Here is a 20,009-nt window from a genome sequence, read left to right as displayed (position 1 = left end):
TCATTCCCTGGACACGGTCTCCAGGTTTGAATGATGGCAGCCATTATTTCTCCATCCGCACAGGCTGTGAGGTCAAGGAGAGTGCGAGTCTTCTGAGAATTCCTTCCCTTCCCTTGGAATTCTCTTCACCTCATCTACACTTTGTTGTCTAAGGGTGGATGGTTGAACTAGACTCCTGTCTATGCCCTTGTCACATTTCCCATGACACCTTTCCAGATTCCCACATTTCTAAATGCCCTCTCCATTCTGAAATTGTTATAGTGACTGATAATGAGGTAGCAACACAGATCCTTTCTTTTTCTGAGGCTGGGGTTAAGTGACTTGCCCAGGGTCACACAGCTAGGAAGGGTTAAGTGTCTGAGACCAGATTTGAACTCGGGTCCTCCTGACTTCAGGGCTGGTGCTCTATCCACTGCGCCACCTAGCTGCCCCTGAAATACCATTTGTATAAACTCTTTGGGAGTAGGAAATATTTCTTGTTTTTATTTGTTTCTTCTGAATCTGTGGTTTCCTGGATGTAGGGAGCTCTTAGGGCAGAAAATCCTTTCCTCTGCAAAGTATAATCTTAAAGAGCTACCCCAGAAATAAAGGTTAAATAACTTAAGCAGGATCATACAGCCAATGCGTCAGAAGTGGGCTTTTTCTTGACCCCCAGGTCACTGCTCTCTCCATTAGGTCACATTTCCTTTCATGTAGTAGATATTTAATAATATTTATTGAATTGGATTGAACTTGAAGATAGTGGGGCAAGCTCTGAGGAACTGCTTCCTCCCTTTAGAGACTTCCCTCACTGATGCCAGATTCTACTATTAGGGATTTATTCTTTTGGAGTCAACATTGCTCTCTCTAGGTTTCATAGTCTCTCATAATTCAGAGGGAATGAAAGGATTAGACCCTTCTCTGTGACAGGTCGAGCCAGGACTATAGGAATGGGCAGGTATGGGAGAGATGTGGCAGACAAGGGAAGGAATGCTCAAAGGGACACAGGAAGGGAAGGTGGGCAAGGATCTATCTCTGTGACTTCACCAGGGTCAAATTAGTTCTCTCTGCCCTCAATTTCTTCATTTGGGTGTATCTACGGGGACTCTTCTCAGTTCTACCGCACAGGATTCTTCTCTACCTTCAAGACTGAGCTCAAGTATCACCTTCTCCATAAATCTTACCCCGCCAGTTACCTAGTATTTGCCTTTATTCTCTTTATATTTGTTCTGTGTACATACACACATTTATATACTGTTATTGCTCTCCCATCTCCACACACATTAAAATGTAAGCTCCTTTTTTTTGTAAACATTGTGTCCTCAAAACTGTGTTTGGCCCATAGCTGGAACATAAACATTTGTCGATTGATCGGCAAAGTGAAGGGATTGGATTCAATGATTTCAAGCGTTCCTTCTGGAACTGACATTCGATAATAAAGTTATAAAAAAAAAATCTACCCCCCTTTGGAAAAAAAAAAACAGCCCCCACATACGGGGGGAACAACTGAACGCTCAGCCCCACATGACAGGGACAGTGTATACTTTGTGTTTTATTGTATTCCAACCATCTCAAGGAAACTACACCTCGACTCAGGATCAGAAAGAAATCAAAGAAAAATGAAAGGAAAACCCAGGCTGACTCCTACCTCAGAAGGGATCGAGGCAGAACAGCATCCTGGCCTACCCGAGGGGACAGGGCACGGGCTTGTTCTCCATATTGTGGGTCAGGTTACCCCCTCCCCCTCCCCCCAGATGGACATGACTGGATTGAGGAAGACTTGGTGATATCCCTGATGCACAGCTCCTGGAAATGGGGTGGGGAACAAAAGGGATGAGGGAATACTGCGGGAATCAAGAAGGAACAGGGGGAGGTGGGGTCCCTAGGACCCTCCCCCCCAAATTGTCCTTTGCCAGGGCCAGAGCAATGTGTGCCTAGGGCAGGGGTGGTGAGGAAGATACCCTCTCCCCCAGGGAAGGAGCAGCAAGGGCCAAAGATCCTGATACCTGGCTTGGCAAGGTGGATAAGGGTATGTGTGGTAGGGAGAGGAGTGGTCCCAGCCTTCAAGGCCCGGGGGAGAATAAATAAGACACAAATAAATTAATTAATAAATAAATTCCATAGCAGCCTAGTTCCCTGGGGGAGGGGAATGTTGCTGACTTAGTGTAATACTGGCCCTGGAGTTCCCAGTCCCTTTGAGACTGAGCCCAACTTTGAAGGTTAACTAGCCCCCTTTGAGCAACTACTTCTGTAAGTCCCGTTGGAATCGGAGTCACTTCTCGGGCCCAGCTCCGTAGATCCCAGGGCAGGACAGATGAAAGAGACTTGGGTATATGTAGGGAAGTACGTTTACCTCAGAGGAGGGCCATGCTGAAGGCTTAGTCGATGGGTTTTTCAACCCAGGTGAAATACATAATGGCAGGGGCCATCAGCCCTGGGGAGGGGAGAAAGGACATTTTGGGTGAGGTTTCCTTCCTGAGTCCAACAGTCAGCCTGACGGGGTCACTTGTACCTCCCCCACCCCCAATGTCCAGCTCGGTTTCTCGGGGATGGAAAGGTCAGCCGCTCCATCCCTCTGCCTTTTAGCCGCCTTAGGAAAAGAGCCATGTCTCCTTTCCTTCCTTGGGATTACTCCATGAATGGCCCCATGGCTCAAAGGTCAAGGAGTCTTCCACTTAATCTGGGTCCTACTCACTGTATTGTTGGACCCTTCCTCCCAGATGTTTCTAATGGGAATTGAAGCCAGAGGCCCCCTTTTTTCAGGAGCATTCCTGGGCATCAAGCGTTGAGCTCCCCCAAGAGAAGGCCAAAAGAAAGAAAGGAGAGTCCAGAAGGCTGAGGGAAAGAAAAGAAGGCTTGAGACAGGAGGGCAGATATGGAGGGAGAGGAGGGCTTCGGAAAGTTGCCAGGTTTCGCTTTTTCTGCCAACCAATCAGGGAGGGGCAGGGGCTGGGGATACATTCTGGGAGGGAGGGGCTTCTCCTCCTTGGATTCGTTCCCATGCCCCCTTCCCTGTGGAGTGGGTGGCTCAGGGCAGAATAGGGTTGGGGCAGAGACTGAGCATATCCTGTGTTCAGTGGCTCTTGGCACCCAGCTCCGAGGAATGGAGAGGGCACCTTCTGGAAGCAGTAGGATCCCGATCTTTGTCATCAGGCCTTGTGCCCAAACTGGGCAGAGGTCTCTAGAGTCCTGGGGCGCACCAACCCCATTCCCATAAGGACAGAGTGCCCCCGGTGCCAACCCAACCTTGTACAACAGGGTCAGAGGAAAGGAGGCCAGAGGATGGGGGAGAATCTTCCCTAGGCAGGCTTAGGCCCATAGGACACTCCCTGCCCTGGGCCCGATCCAGAGGGCCGGAGTCTCCATCCACCTGGAGGTTTCCTCTCTGCCCCCAAACTGGAGGGGGGCCTCCCTGGTGCTGGTTGGGAGGGTGTCAGGGATGGATGCAGTGGGTGATTTGGCCTAGCGGGGCTTTTGGCCTGGACTGCCCAGACACCTGGGCCCACCCTGTGGGGTGTGATGAAATATGAAGGAGTTGCATGTAAGGGAGAGTCTCCCACAGCCCGCACAGGAGAATGGCCCCACTTGCCCCTGCCTCCTGGCTCTGGCCCGCCTCCTGGGCCCGGTCACGGTGGGTCGCTCGGGCCAGGGGCAGGTGTGTATGGGGGGCTCTTGAGTGGGAGCAGGAAGGAGCAGGCATCCGGGGGAGAGGGAGCACGGATCTCTCTGGGGTCAGAAGCCACCGCTTTCCGAGCTGCTGCGGCTGTTGTAGCTGGGGCTGGGGCTGGGGCTGGGGGTCCTGGAGGGGCTGCGGGTCCGGCTGCGACTTCCGCTGCGGCTGCTGTAGCTGTCCGGGCTGCGGCTCCCGCTGCGGCTGCGGCTGTAGGAGTGGCTGCTCCAGGAGCTGGAGGACGACGACGATGACGAGGGGCTGGGGCGGTAGTAAGGGATGGGGCGCTTCCGGGCGCTGCGGGGAGAAGAGACATCAGGCTCTGCAGTAGCAGCAGGCTCACCCAGCAGGGCTCACTTGGCTGCAAATAACCTGAGCACTTGAGCAGAGAAGCTGGAAGGGGAGGGGGGACTCACATCTTCCAGGAGAGAAAGGCTCCTCTAGGTCCTGGGAGGCCATTGGGTCTATCCCTCCCATTTTACAGATGAGGAGCCTGAGGCTACTTGCCCAAGTCCCACAGAACTGGCATTTAAAGTCAGGTCCACTAATTCCAAAGCCAGGAAGTATTTTCCACCAATCCAGTTTTTCCACCTTCTAAAGTTTGGCAGAGTATCACCCAGTTACGTGGGCTCATTTCATAGGTGCTCATCCAGGGTGGGAAGGGAGTTGGGACCCAAGCCCCCAGAGCATCTCCAATTAAGACCTAAACGGGCAAGTGACTGGGCTAAGGTCATACAGTGGGTCCAGGAGCGATAGCCTGGGGCTCTTTCCACTGTAATAAAATATCTCCTACTTCTTAGATCTTGAGGAAATGACCATCCTGTGGGCCATCCTCCTCACCCCCAGAAAAACAAACCAGGTAGCCAGTCTCCCTTCCCCTGCTTCCCCCTTAGGTGCTTAGGTTTCTAGAAATTAGTCTAGAGCCAGGTAGCTGCGGTCAATAGAAGAGAGAGTGGTTAGAAGGAGCCCCTCATAGACCCCAGTTAATATAGGGAAGGAAAACACTGGGAGGTTAGTGAAAGGAGGAGGGCAGGAAGCACCTTATCCAGGGGCAGTAGTGGTCCTATGGTTACAGCTGGTGTCTCCCCCTGCTCACAGAGAGGAAAAAATAGGCTCCTAGATTAGGAGCTGCATGGGACCTCAACCCCCTTCATTTTTCAGATGAGGAAACTGAGGCAAAGTTGATCAGGGCTACTAGCTTTTTTAGCAGGCATTTCATCCTGTTTATTGACTAAGCAGAAGCTCCTGAAAATGACCCCAGGACCTCGGACCCGCACACCAGAACTGCTTCTACAGTGTTTGAGAAGTCACCATTCTCAGTCTTCCCCCCTTACATGGGGTGGACAGGGAGAAATCGAGGTTTAAGATGGGGGAGGGCTCCTTCATCCAGGAGACACAAGGGGGGGCCCGAAGTCCGTCAGTTCTGGTGATGGGGGGGTCCCAATTCACAAAGCCCCTGCCTGATTTCAGGGCAAGATCTCTTCAAGGGGGTTTTGAAGGAGTCCATGTCCAAAGGAATAAGCTATCTCAGCCTGAATGGGAAGCTGGGATCTGGGAACAGACCTAAAGAGAAATACAGTGGAAGGTGGGAATGGAGGGGATGGCAGTGTGAAGCTTGAAAGAAAGGGAGACCCCATTAGCCCCAGTCTTGTTTTCCTCCCTATTTCTCCCTCCTGCCCCCCAGTTCCTAGAGAGAGAAATTAAAGCTAGGCAGAACTGTTAGTCTTGTCAGAGGCAGACAGACAGACTGAGAGCGCTGAACACCTCACACAGGGATTTTCCAGGCAGCCCTCAGGGATGGGGGAGGGTCCTGATGGAAGGTTACCATGGTAACCAAGCTGCTCCCCCCTCCCCCATCCTGGCCACAGCTTCCCTCCGGGTGGAACCTTGAGATGGAAGGGAAAAAGAAGAGATCAACAGGGAAACAGGGCCCTAGAGGAGTGGGAGGGGTCCCTGAACACCCTGCTGCATCTAGCTGGGCTGATAAAAGGCTGGCTAACTTCTCCCCTAAACCCATAGGATTTGATGCTGAACTGCTTTCTCTTCCAAGCTTGTTTATCAGTGTTTCCCAGAGACTCGACCCCTGCCCCTCGGCCCCTGACAGGGAGCCTTTACCCCCAGCACCCCAACCATCATTCTCACCACAGAGCTGGCACTGGGCTTGACAATGATCCTTGACCTTGAGTCCTCAGCCCTTGCACTGAACGCTTATCTTTGACACTCAGCCTCCATCTTAGACACTGAGCCTCCATCCTTGACACGGGGCCCTGATCTCCAACTCCGACTCCCTGTTCCCCAGGCCTGAGCTCTCAAGCCTGACACTGAATTTCCATTTCTATGAGAGACCCCAGACACCTGACATTGAACCCAACAATGAGCCCTTACTCCCAGCCCTGAATCTTTTGTGATCAAAGGCATTTTCTATGTAGCTCTCGGGGAGCCAGATGAATTTTTCCTTCGCATTTTCCAAGATCAAGCACTCAGGGTTGGATATCCCATATCTCTTTTGTATCGAGTCCATATCCCTGGTCACAATATCTGCCCCTTGATTAGTCCCTCTCCCATCCCTCCCTTTGGTCCTCTACCTGGTAATCCGCCTAGGCTCCATGAAACTAGGTGAATCCCGACGTCTCTTCCGGATGGGTGAGTAACTCCGGGACCGCCGTCGAGGCCTAGTGGCCTCCCCCTCTGGGTGCCTTGTCCGGCCGTCACCTTCCTTCTCTCTGGGACGGAGATGGGCTCACGTTAACTGGAGTTGATGGCGGACCTCTGGGTTTCAAAATCTTTCTTCCAATCCCTCCCTTTGCTTCCCCTTTGCCCCTTCTCTCGTCCCCGATACTTTCCCCTGACTCTGTGCCACAGAGGCCCTTCCAATTCCAAAGCCCCCAAGCTTGAGGGCTGCCTTCTCTCGTGTGACCATTGCTGCAACCTCAGCATGATCTGCTGGACCCTTTCATTAGGAGTTCTCTGAGGATCTGTGTGCCCACTGCCTCCCAGGAGCTGCAACCCTGTTTGACCCCCCTCCCACCAGGGCCTTGCCACCTTGTGGTTTTCTCTCATAGAGAAGCAAAGATGTTCCCATAAGCCCTCCTCTCTGGCGGGGGGTGGGGAGTAGGGGAATAGGATTTGGAGTCAAGGGCCTGGGACCTGACAGGGGCATTCTTTCTCTCTGCCACTGACAAGCTTGGATAGCAACAAGCCTGCCTGGGGAAGGCACTTGATCACACTTGGGGGGATGTTATGGGGGGAATCATGAGCTTTTTCTAGGCAGCCCAAAGCCTCGCTCCAGACACTGTCATTACTTCTAGTCCTAGTCTTTAGCTCAGGAGAGGCTTTCAGCACCTCATCATTTGGCAGAGGAGAAACCTGGGGGCCCCAAAAGGTAAATACATTCCCAAGATCACACAGATTAAAAGTCTGGGTGCTAGAATGCAGTTTCAGCCTTCTGATTCCAAATCCATGGACATTCTCCGCCCTATCCCTCAACTGGGGGCACAGGCTGGGGGGCAGCTAGATGCTGACTCTGCTTAATCCTGGGGAATGTGACTGGGCAAGAATCAGTGGCTCTTATTCTGCTGGGTCTCAGTTTCCCCGGATGTAATAGGAGGGGATTAGATTCCTGACTCTTCAGGTACCTTCCAAACTTCCTTGATCCTCACCAGCTAACGATCAGCTCCTCAATCTTCTCAGTCAATTCCCATCCCCCTTCCTTGAAACATAAGGAGATCCCTCCAGAGCTAGAAGGGACTTTGGTACCACTAAGGCTCAAGGTCACATGGTAGAGAGGCCAAGGGCTGGGATTTCAAACAAGTCTTTCAGGCTCATTATCACTTTCAGCTGAGCCTCGTGTGCTTAGGAACTTGGACTAATCTGAAGATCTGGCTGAGAAAGGGTGTCAGCGGGTTAGCCTGTCTGCTCAGGGACAGGCCCATGAGGGTCTAAGCACTAAGGAGGAAGATTACTGATCTTCTGTCCGTGGGCCCCATTCGGTACCCAGGCAGAGGAACCGAGAAACTGGGAATTCTGTGCAGGTGTGGGGGATGTTTGTTTGTGGACAGAGACAGAGAGAGAGAGAGATCAGAGATAGACAGAGACAGAGAGATGAAAGAGACAGAGACAGACAGAGATGAGAGAGGCAGAGAGAGTCTTGAAAGCCTTCTTCAGACTAGGGAATGTATTATCCAAGACTGTATTGAGAGTGGGATCAGCATATTCAAATTCTGGGGGCTGTCATGGAATCATAGCTCTAGCGCTAGAAGGAACTTCAGAAACTATCTAGCTTCCCCCTCCTATTTTACAATTGGGGAAACTGAGGCCCAGGAAGTGTTTTAACCAAAACCATGTAAATGGTGCTGGTCAGAAACAGGGGTCAGGCCTGACTGAGCTGAGGTGAGGTGCTAGGTTGTCAAGGTAGGCTGGGTAAGGGTGCTAGGTGTCAGAGTTAAGCTGAGTGAGAATGCTAGGTGACAAGAATGGCTGGGCTGAGAAGGGGTACTAGGTGACAGGGGTGGCTGGGTGAGGATTCTAGGTGACAGGGCCGGCTGGGTGAGGGTTCTAGGTGACAGGGCTGGCTGGGTGAGGGTTCTAGGTGACAGGGCTGGCTGGGTGAGGGTTCTAGGGGACAGGAATGGCTGGGTGAGGGTTCTAGGGGACAGGAATGGCTGGGTGAGGGTTCTAGGTGACAGGAATGGCTGGGTGAGGGTTCTAGGGGACAGGGCTGGCTGGGTGAGGGTTCTAAGGGACAGGGCTGGCTGGGTGAGGGTTCTAAAGGACAGGGCTGGCTGGGTGAGGGTTCTAGGTGACAGGGCTGGCTGGGTGAGGGTTCTAAAGGACAGGGCTGGCTGGGTGAGGGTTCTAGGGGACAGGGCTGGGTGAGGGTTCTAGGGGACAGGAATGGCTGGGTGAGGGTTCTAGGGGACAGGAATGGCTGGGTGAGGGTTCTAGGGGACAGGACTGGCTGGGTGAGGGTTCTAGGGGACAGGGCTGGGTGAGGGTTCTAGGGGACAGGAATGGCTGGGTGAGGGTTCTAGGGGACAGGAATGGCTGGGTGAGGGTTCTAGGTGACAGGAATGGCTGGGTGAGGGTTCTAGGGGACAGGGCTGGCTGGGTGAGGGTTCTAAGGGACAGGGCTGGCTGGGTGAGGGTTCTAAAGGACAGGGCTGGCTGGGTGAGGGTTCTAGGTGACAGGGCTGGCTGGGTGAGGGTTCTAAAGGACAGGGCTGGCTGGGTGAGGGTTCTAGGGGACAGGGCTGGGTGAGGGTTCTAGGGGACAGGAATGGCTGGGTGAGGGTTCTAGGGGACAGGAATGGCTGGGTGAGGGTTCTAGGGGACAGGACTGGCTGGGTGAGGGTTCTAGGGGACAGGGCTGGGTGAGGGTTCTAGGGGACAGGAATGGCTGGGTGAGGGTTCTAGGGGACAGGGCTGGCTGGGTGAGGGTTCTAGGTGACAGGGCTGGCTGGGTGAGGGTTCTAGGGGACAGGAATGGCTGGGTGAGGGTTCTAGGTGACAGGGCTGGCTGGGTGAGGGTGCTAGGGGACAAGGCGAGGCTCGCGGCCGCCCCGTCCAGTCCCACGCGGCGGCCGGGGCTCTCACTTTTTCCCAGAGGCGCTGTGGCTCCGTTCTTGGCTGGCTTCCGGGCCGGGCTGGTGGGAGGCGGCCGACGCGTCCGAATCGCTGCTGGAGCCGGCGCGGCTGAGAGACCGCGGGGAGCCCCGGGGGGCCGGGCCGCGGGGCCGCCGGCGTCCTTTGCGCCGGGCCGCCGAGGTGGCGGAGCGCGAGCGCCGCCGGTGCTTGGCTTCTCCCGCTACGCTCCCGCAGGCGCCGCCGCCGCCGGTCGCCGCTCCCGAGCCTCCTCCTCCGGCCGGGCCTCCTCGGCCTCCCCTGGCCGGGGGCTGCGGCGAGGCCGAGCCGGGGCTGCGGCCCTCCTTCCCCCGGGGCGGCGTGGTCGCTGCGGGCTCCGCTTTGGGGTGCGCTCGGGCCTCGGGCGAGTCGGGCCTCTGAACGGGGGACACAGAGAGAGAGAGACGAGAGACGGAGGGGGAGAGAGGGAGGGAGGGGAGAGAAGGAGAGACGGGCTTTTAAAGAGAACCTCCCGGGACGCGCTGTCGCTCACATCGTCAACGCACGGTGCATTCTGCAAACTACACAGACCCTGCTGCCCTGCCCTGCCCTGCCCTGCCCCTTCCTGCCTGCCTTCCTGCCTTCCTCATCCACCTGCCGGGTGGGCCTCCATAAATGCAGCTCATGCAAGTCTCTTCGCATGCAAAAACACCAAGGGACGGACCGGAGAGAGAGGAGGGGGAGCACCGGGCGGGGGGCGACACTGGGGGGGGGGGGCTGAGGATGGGCTGGGGCGGAGTGATGAAAGAGCGACCGGGGGATGGCGAAGAGAGGAGCGCGGGGTCGCGGGGCGGGCCGAAGAACCCGAACCGAGACTCTTCCACCCCAAGGGAAAGGGGGGAGGGGGCGAGGCAAGGGAGAGGAGGGGGAGGGGCAACAACGGGAGATGGCAGAGGGGGCAGGGACGGAGAAGGGGACCAGCGTGGATAGAGACCGAGAGAGAGAGAGATGGAGCTCTATAATGAAGAGATGGCTTCAAATAACACGGAGATGGGAAAGGGCTGGGGAAGGGCTGGGGGGGAGGGGACAGCGGCACGAGGGAGGGTTTGGGGAGAACTCAACTGAAAACAGAACCAGAGAAAGGAGAAAAAAACAAACAGAAAAAAATCATAAAAAACCACAAATGTCATAGATACTGAAATAAAATATGTCTCTGAACTCCTGGGAAACTGATTTTTTTTTTTTTTTTTCTTTTGGGCCCTGCAGAGAGCTGTGGAGCTGTTAAGTAGCTTCATCCTACTGTCTTTCTTTTTCTCTTTCTTTTCTTTTCTTTTTTTTTTTTTTAATTCTGATTTTTAAGTCCCTCTTGGTTAACGTCCACTTACCAAAAAAGTGGCATTTCCTCCTTTAGTAGGTAAGGTGTGAAGAGAAGGGAAAAGTGGGGCAACATAAGTTCATCATTAGATTCACAAAAATGCAAGAGAGATAGAGAGAGAGAGAGATCAAAACGAACCAACCCGTTTCCTCGACCTTGGTCTTGCCATCACCAGGAATCACCAATTCCTGAGCCATCGACTCAGGAAGGAATGACTGGTGAATGAGCTCACCTGGATCTTTGCTTGCCTGGTTTTGGTTTTGGTTTTTGTTTTTTGGTGTGTGTGTACAGAGAGGTTGGAAAACCAAGTTATGAAACAGGTTGGACAGGGATCACCTTGGATTTTTGGAAGCTAAAATAAAGGCTGGAAGCAAAAAAAGAAAAAAAAAAAAGAAAAAATAAACAATAAATAAAAAAAGGAAAAGGCTCCCTGTGCTCATTATTAGTCTGTCGCTCTGCCTCCAGCAGAGATCAATGGCTAGCCCTGGCAGGAGGATCCTGAAAGAGGTGGCGGAAGCCTTGGGAAAAGCCTCTGGAAGGGGCTAAGTGGAGGTTGGAGTAGAGGGACTCATTGGCGATTTCCTCAGTTTCCTTCTCCCATCAACATCACCGGGGAAATGGTTCTTAGGGTCCTTGGATGAGGGCGGGGGTCGGAGAGGATTCTGGGGCTATTGAGCAAATTTCAGGGGGTTTCTGGGGAAGAGTTGGTTTCCTGAATATGATGTAAGGCCGTCTAGGGGCTCAGTAATGAGGGGGCTGTCTGCAAGGCTATTTTAGGGCCTTGGGATTAGGAGAGGAGACTATTTGCCCACAGGCTTCCTCTTAGCCGGAAATCGTCTTGACCTTGATGGAGATCAGGGGATCCACACTAAAGGGTAGTCAGATCCCAAGGCACTTTGGTGGAGAGCCACTCACTGGTAACCTGAGCAGCCAATGGGCACAAATCAAAAAGTGGGGTGTGGACGGCTTCCCCAGGAAAACCAGCGCTATGAAACCTGGGAACCATGGGAACGTGTTCTAGGGGTCTTTGGATGAAAAGAGGGCAGGGGTGGCAGGGGAGGAAGAGCTGATTGCTTGATCCAGATGTTCCCTCCCCACCATAAGCCCTATCCTCCGTGCCTTGAGACAGGTTCCATGGCACGAGGTGGTAATGCATCATTGGTGGAATGGCTCCTCAGTGGTATGGGAACCCACCATAAGCCCCATCCTCTATGCCTTGAGACAGGTTCCATGGCACGAGGTGGTAATGCATCATTGGTGGAATGGCTCCTCAGTGGTATGGGAACCCACCCTACGTAAGCAGTCTGACCCATGACCCGAGGAATCGCCTCAACTGCATCCCATCAAGCATCCAGCATCCTACTTTTCTTGATTCCCCAAGGACTCAAGTTTGCATCACCTGCCACCCTCCTCCGCAGCATCCGGCCCCACTCCCCAACCTCAACTCCAGGAGACCTGGGCTCAATTCATCCCTATCATCAATCCATCCCGCACCTTGGGACTCAGCTACTCCAGTATCTTTGAAATGGGGAGAGAATTAGTCCTACTTCCATCCTAGTCTCCCAAGTCTTTCAGTGAAAATAAAACGAGCAGGGGAACAGCTTTAGAGGTAACATTGTAGAAAAGCATTGGGAAGTCTACTTCCCAAATTTCAATCCTACCTCCTCCATCAAAGTCCCCTCTGATTATTTATATCCTCAGCACCTAGCACTAGGCAATGCATAAGAAGTGCTCATTAAATGATTCATTACTTTGTGGATCTCTCACTCCTCTGAACTTTGTTAGTGTCTAAAATCTTCAATTTGGCAGCTGATTGAAATTTCCGTATTTGCTGCTTATCTGGCCAAACACACTCTGAGCCATCTTCTCCTGTCTCCCTGCAGTGCTGGCCGGCTCGGGGATGGCTCTGCAGGAGTCAGTCTTGCAATGCTTGGTTAGCTCTAGAATGAAATTTTCAGAGGCCTCAAAAACTCAAAGCCAGGGAGGTACCTATCTTTCAACTCCAGTTCTGGGCAGTGTTTGAACCTCTCCCTCTAACAACCATTCTTTTCTTCCTTTTTTTTTTTTTTTCTTTCTTTCTTTCTTTTTTTTTTTTTCCCCCCCTGAGGCTGGGGTTAAGTGACTTGCCCAGGGTCACACAGCTAGGAAGTGTTAAGTGTCTGAGATCAGATTTGAACTCGGGTCCTCCTGAATTCAAGGCTGGTGCTCTATCCACTGCGCCACCTAGCTGCCCCCATTCTTTTCTTCCTATCACATAAGTCACCCAGAATTAAATTCCATTGAAGCCCAGGGGTAGCCATTGGAACTTTCTAAATTTGCTTGTTTCCAAATCAGGACTTTCCCCAACAAAGTATTTTGTCCTCTCAAAAAGCACAGAATTAAGAGAGATTCTATTTGTGCGGAGATGAGGGGACATGAAGTGAAAATTAATTACTAATAGATGAGGAAGAGCTTTGGAGGTGAAAGTGGGCAAAACACACAGGGACCACATTCACTTTCCAGTAGGAGCCAAAGGTCTTGGTACTGCCTCTACCCCACTCATTTGCAAAGTGTGACTGGGAAAATGACCTAAGGTCTCTGAGCCTCAGTATCCCCATCTGTAAAATGAGGATCATTCCCCTCTGCCCTGACTTGTGAGCCATTGAATGAAATTGTGTAGAGGAAAATGGGGGAGGTGTAGGTCAAATAAAGCATAAAGCTTAATACAGACAGGAGTACTAATTTAGTCCCATCTTCCTATAGAACAGTAGTCACAGAGGAGAAAGGACAAGGATGAAACCTCAATGACTGATAGCAGAGAAAGAAGGGGAAAAAATGAATGAGTCATACCCAAATATTTTTGGTAATAGCGAAAAGGGCAAAAAAAAAAAATCTTTTGCTTTCAAAAAATCCAATCTCAGGCCTCTTGGAAGGGGAACTGAGGTTGGTTGGGCTCCTCCAAATTTATTTCCTTATTTGGGGAGAGGTGTTTGTCATTCAGCTTTAAAAGTCCCTAGAATCTTGGGGGAAGGAGGTAGTGTTTGGGGAGGTCAGCCACTGTTGGAGCTCTGAGAGAATGACCTAATTAATCTGATGGCAAAATTGTTTGGGGAAGCAGGGGAAGAAGTCAGGGAGAATAGAATTCCTGCTATTTTACCAAGGCAAAGCCCTCTCCTTATTCTAGCCCTTTAATGCCCCACCCCAAAGTTTGCTCCCTTGAGAGAAAGTAGCCTTGGAGTCAGGGACACTAGAGTACAAAGCCCTGCCTCTGTTACAAACTAACTCTTTGGGTTTATATATGTTGCTTTCCCTTTTCGACTGTAAACCTCCTGAGAGCAGGGACTGTATTTGAATTATCTTGGTATCTCTAGGGCTCAGTCCTAAGTCAGTATAAGGTAAACCCTCAATTTATGCTTGTTAATGGATTGGACCAGTCACTTATCCTGCACCCCCAAACAGAACCTCTTAGTACCCCCAGGCAACAGTCTAAGACTATGAAACCACAAGTTCAATTACTGACCTGTTTCCCTGGAGAGGATTTAAAAACCTGAAATCCCCTAAATGACTTAAAGAATGGGTCTGTAATCGTCTCCACCCTCTACCTCCAAAGAATCTCCAGGACTCTACTTTCCTGAGGAAGGGTCATAAATGGAGATGCAAATAAAGCCAGGGGGAAGAAGGTTCCTTTCTCTTCCACAAGAGAAAAAGAGATGAGAAGTCTGCTGGAGAAAGCCTAGGGATCTTAGGGTAGGAGGAGAGATCAGTCCTAGCCTGAGCTCCTGGACCCTGGGTGTGTGGCCTCTGCCAGCTCAGGGACAGGGACCTCTATGTTCCCTCCCAGCTCTGATGGAATTCAGAACATCCCAGCTGGGCTGGACTCCACTATATTTTAGAAATTCTAGTTGCCCATTTTTCTTTAGAATTTTCAGAAGTGGGAGGGAACTTGGGGATCATCTTGTCCACAAAAGAATTCCTCCTCTTCCCTATCCATATTCAGTCTTTACATGAAGACCTTCCACCGGGAGGAAGTTTTTGTGTGGATTTTTCTTGGCAAGACAGCTCTCAAAACCCAGGATGCTCTTCCTCAAGGCCAACTAAAATCCAGTGCCCACAGAACAGCCATGCTGTATGGCTCAGTCTCCATTTTTAGTGCAGAAGCTACATCTTGGAGCTTTCCCCAACCCCTGAGGATCCTCCAGGAGGAATTGTCCTGACAATCCTCCCCCATCTGAGGTCTACAGCTGCTGCCCAGAGCCCTATCATTGCCCCAGGTTGCCTTTTGCTCTGAGGTCCCTAAAGAAAGCTCAAGGGGAAGAGAAAGGAGGAACCCAATCTGCCCAGGCTTCCCCTCAAATGTTGTCCTAGAGGGATGTTCAAATAGCATTTTAACTCCACCGAGCCCAGCCAAAACCCACAGGGAAGGGAAATGGGGACTTGGGGTAGGTGAGAAAAGGAGGGTAGATTTTACTCTTTAGAATCTCTTTGTGAGAGATCCCGTTTCATAATCATAATGGAAAGAAGGACAAATTACTTCTCTTCTTCCTGGCTGTCATCCTGAAACTTCCTTGAAAATCTTGATGCCAAAGTTTAGCACCAAAATGGGATTCAGGACAGCTGGGTTCAAAACCAATATAAGTTCTTCCTCATTCTTTCTCAAGCTAGCCCTCAACCTGGCCAGTCTGAGAGAACGACTTCCCAGGTTGGTGAATTTTGGTTATCCGCCACTTCAGGCAGCAGAGGAAATTCAATGGAACCTCAACACAATGCACTGTTCACAACAGGAAATACAGAGTCAGGAGGCTAAAAAACCACACCAGAAATGCATTCTAACAACAACAAGAGAGAGAGAGACGAGAGAGAGAGAGAGAGAGAGAGAGAGAGAGAGAGAGAGAGAGAGAGAGAGAGAGAGAGAGAGAGAGAGAGAGAGAGGGAGAGAGGAGAGAGAGGGAGAGAGGGAGAGAGGGCAGAGAGGGAGAGAGGGAGAGAAGGAGAGAGGGAGAGAGAGGGAGAGGGAGAGGAGAGGGAGAGGGAGAGGGAGAGGGAGAGGGAGAGGGAGAGGGAGAGGGAGAAGAAGGAAGAGAAAGAAAAAAGAGAAAAAACCTTAGATATAGAAGGAAAAGGGAAGGCAGAGGAGGGGGTATAGAAGGGAGGTGGAGGAAATACATGAAGGCAAGGAATGATAAAGAAAAGGAAGAAAGGAACCAGGGAAAAGACGAATTAGAAGGAGGAGAAGGGCAAGAAAGAAACCCCCTCAAAAAAAAAGGAGAGAAATAAATAGACTTTTAGCTTTGAAAAATGATTAAAACATATAGAACCACCCAAAAAAAATCATAAGAAAGGGGGAGGACAGAGAGAGAGAGAGAGAGAGAGAGAGAGAGAGAGAGAGAGAGAGAGAGAGAGAGAAGAGAGAGAGAGAGAGAGAGAGAGAGAGATTATCACATTAAAACCAAGCTCAGTGCTGCAAGGCTTATCTGGAGATGGGGAACGTGCGTAGCCAGACAAATACCTACCTTCTGATTGGTCAGTGACAGGAATGCAATAATAACAAAGAAAAGGAAAATCTCCCATTTGGATGCAGAATGGGAAAAAGACAATGACTCTTTTTAGTAATTTGCCACTTTCCACCCCCGGCTAATAAAGCAGTTGCTTTGGCTGGGGGCAGGGGGAGAGGGGGGTTGCACCCCCAACCCCACCCTGTAGGGCGGCGTTTCTGGACACCCCAAGCAATCATTTGACTTTGCTCTGCTCTTGTTCATTTTTGTTTTTATTCCGAATGTCTGAGCCGAGTTGCCTTTAACTCTCTTACCAACAGAGACCTTCCAGAGAGCATGCCAATAAGCAGCAGATGGAGATGGAACAACATGGAGGGAGCCCATAGCGGAGGAAGGAAAGGAAAGAGACAGAGATGAGGAACGGGTAAGAGAAAGAGGAGGAGAAAGAGAGAGAGAGAGATGAGAGAGAGAGAGAGACGAGAGAGAAGAGAGAGAGAGAGAGAGAGAGAGAGAGAGAGAGAGAGAGAAGAGAGAGAGAGAGAGAGGCAATCCAAAAGAAGCCAGTCAGATGGAAGGATGAAAGTGGAAAGGAAAACTGTCCATTTAAAAGGGAAGTCAACCAGGTTGGGCTTAGGAGGTTTCAACACCTGTCCCCCCACTGGCCATTCAGTGTGTCCTATACAAGTGAGAGCTATGTGCATAAAAAGAAAACTCCCACTCTAGTTCTCATCTTCCTTTCTGGCTGGAAGCAGAAAGGTGGCCCTCAAAACATTTTCATAATTTTTCTCCTGTCCCTAAAACCTCCTCCCCAGCCAACTTTAGAATGTTGGCTCTTGGAAGACAAGGACATTTTTATTTTTATCTTTTTATTCTTCATACCCAGGTCAGTTTCTGGCCTAAGGTTGCAATTAAATTTGTGGGTTAACTGCTTAATTCTTTTTTTCAGATGACAGGAATTGACTGGGGAGATGCTAATATGTTCCTGACAAATCCCAGTTAGAGCATCACCTTTCTCCTGGATTCAAGCACCTAAATTAACAAAGAGGGGAAAGGGAACTAGAGAGGGCAGAGCCCAGTGCCATGAAAGAAGGTCAAATAGAGACCAATGGAAAGCCTCGGCAGAGAAACCCTTAAGTCTCCTGAGGAAGTATTCAATAAGGGTCCTTAGAACCTGTTTCTTGGAATATAAAATAGGGATAGGGATTGAACCTATGATTTTATTAGTATAGAGAACACCCAGTTAAGGAAACTCTCTTTACCAATTCAGGTCACCACCTTTTCTGCAATTTCTATTTGTAGGGAGTTGACTAGAGCACTGAACGGTCAGTCCAGTAGGACTTGGACCTGTGCAGTAGGTATCAGAGGTGAGACTTGAACACTGATTTCCATAGCTTTGAAGCCAACTCTCTATCCATTCCGCCATATTGTCTCTGGTGGGACAAATGAAGGTTAGCTCAAGGATTTGGGGGAGGGTTTATGGCTCTGCTTGAAGTGCAAGGCTCTCTAGGGAAGACATGGGGCAATTTGTGACTTCTTCCTAGAACCAGGCACATTTTCACCCAAAAGGTTTCTGAATAATAGAAATCTATATTTTATAAATGATATCTCATTAAAAATCACACAAATGTAAACTATTTAAAACAAAATCCTTTGTAAAAGCTGACAGATTCTCTAGTGAAATTCTCTAATCATTTGATTTGGTTTGGGCATTTCTTTTTCTAGGTATCTAGGGTTGGAATCAATGGATTTGGCAGAGAGTTCTCTCTCTGACTTTAGTTGGGGAAGGATGACGGTAGGTGTGCCCTACTGTGATGGGACAGAAAGGCACAGGGACTGAGGCTAAAATCTGAATAGCCATCACATTGAGATATTGGGAGCCTCCCACTGGAGGATGCTGGTTGGGGAGTATAGCTAAGAGTGGTCTTTTCCCTTGTCTTCTTCCAAGTTTTTTTATAATGTGGCAAAGGAGAATTTGGCACCATGACGACTCACTAGGGACTCTAACCTAGTGTTTCCAGGAATGAAGAAAACCCTCATATTCTCAGGTTGTTGTTGCTCAGGACCTCTCTTATGGTGAGTCAGTGATGGGAAACAGAGTGCAGATTGGCTGTCTGAGCTACTAATAAGTATCAAACCAATGGCAGATAGTACACCAACAAATCACAAGGATCATTGACAGACTGTCCTGATCCTGCTAGACACTTCAGCCAGCCAGTGACGTGGCAAGGCGGGGAGCGAGGTGACAAGTCTCCTCTTTCTAAATTTCTGTGTGTGCTACAATTTTCTGATATTCCATTGGTATGAGGATGCTCTAATTGGTGCCAGAGGCCTTGATTGTTGAATTATAAAATAAATGATGAGCACCTCCCAAAGGGGATCTAGGTCTGCCTTAGAGCCAGTCTATAAGGGCTGCCAAGAAAATGCTCTAGGAAACACCAGAGGTCATGCTTGCTCTTCCTAATACCATCTTCCCAAGTCAAGAATATTCTTCATGCTTTAAATTCTCCTTAGTGGCCTGTGCTGAATCTGTGTTTCATATTATTACCTTTCCCTTATCTCCCTCCAAGCGTCTGGTGTTCTGGAGATCATATACGTCTAGATCATATCATATCATATCCCTTCTCCATCCTCCTCCTTTGGAAGTTGAACTAGAGTGGAATGAAAAGACCATCGGCCCAAGAGTCAGAAGACCCTAGCCTTGAGCATTTATGAACTATGGGATATGGAGGAGATGACTTCATCTTCCTGAATCTCATTTTGCTCCTACATAAAGTGAGAAGGTTGTACCAAATGACCTTTAAGATCCTCTTCCTGTTCCATTATCTTATGGGCTCTTTGTCAATCCACGACATGAAGCAACTCCAGGCCTTACCCTATGAGAAGCAGCTATGTTGCACTTGCAGTCAAAATAAACCTGAGTTCAAATTATACCAGATGTTTGCTATGTGACTTCAGAACAAGCCACTTATCTCATGTGAACCTCAGTTTTCTCATCTGAAAAATGAGAAGGTTGGACATATAAGGTCCTTCCAGAACTAAATCTATAATTCTACAGTCCACCAGAGGATTCTGGAGGAATAGATGCTCACCTGACAAGGATATTTTCAGTATGAATTATTTCTCTGTACAGTCATCTTCCCTTTTAAATTCCAGTTACATAGGAGGGGGTAAAAAGAAACAGTTTGAAACAATGATCAGTGTCCACTTGAAATTCAAAAACATGTCTCTGCATTGATGTGGCCAAAGGCGTCCACAGCGACACACACAAACGCAAAATTCTAGAACAACACAGTAGATACCAGAAAATAAAATAAATGGAGAAAAATAGTTTGCATTTCTGTACATTACAAACAGGAAAAAATATAATAAGATCATGAAAAGAAAGGGGGAAAAACACAGGACAAGGTAGGTGAATTCCCCCAGCCCAGCCCTTGCCTGCTGTAATTCCCCATATTACCATGGTTCAAATGGGAGGCTAAAAAACAAACAAAAACACAGATGGGATTAAAAAGTGTTGTGTGGCTTTTTAAAGATAGAGTAAGCAAAAGTCTCCCCATCTCTTTGCCATCCCCACCCCCACCCAAAACATTTCTCATCATTTGCTAAACTCTATAATACCCCAATGTGAAAAAAGAAGGGTGTGGGTCTCCTCTTTGATTCTACTTCCAAAATACTTTCCCAAAGGGAAGAAGGGGAAGTTAAAGGATGGTAGTAACCCCACCCAATAGCATCTCAAGCAAAGAGAGAGAAAGAGCTTGCAAGAGTACTACTCAAGGAGCTGTCTTCACAAGAGGCTCAGGGGGCACAACCATGTTGGAATAGAGTGGGTGGGTGCTTCCCTCCAGACTATTAATGGTAAAGAAGGTAAGGGATAGGGTTTATTTGGTTTGTTTTCTGGGACAGGGGTGACAATTGACTCCTCCACTCCCTTCCCTTGCTATCTTCAACCTGGATG

The 20,009-nt window shown here is 49.9% G+C and overlaps 1 protein-coding gene across 1 annotated transcript in view; it reads right to left on the bottom strand.

Annotated features, from left to right (window-relative positions):
* SRRM3 (serine/arginine repetitive matrix 3) overlaps positions 1–20,009 on the bottom strand; it is a 108,948-nt gene continuing 88,939 nt past the window's right edge. The window contains exons 12-14 of the mRNA XM_074264129.1: positions 9,242–9,645; positions 6,235–6,372; positions 1–3,946 (exon numbers count right to left, since the gene is read on the bottom strand). Of these exons, the coding sequence (XP_074120230.1) occupies positions 3,712–3,946; positions 6,235–6,372; positions 9,242–9,645 (777 nt within the window). The 3' untranslated portion in view covers positions 1–3,711. The remainder of the gene's footprint in view (positions 3,947–6,234; positions 6,373–9,241; positions 9,646–20,009) is intronic.

Source organism: Sminthopsis crassicaudata, chromosome 4 (genome assembly GCF_048593235.1).
Source record: "Sminthopsis crassicaudata isolate SCR6 chromosome 4, ASM4859323v1, whole genome shotgun sequence".
NCBI lineage: Eukaryota > Metazoa > Chordata > Mammalia > Dasyuromorphia > Dasyuridae > Sminthopsis > Sminthopsis crassicaudata.
Note: the sequence above shows the minus strand (reverse complement) of the source record. Positions and strands in the feature narration are given on the sequence as shown.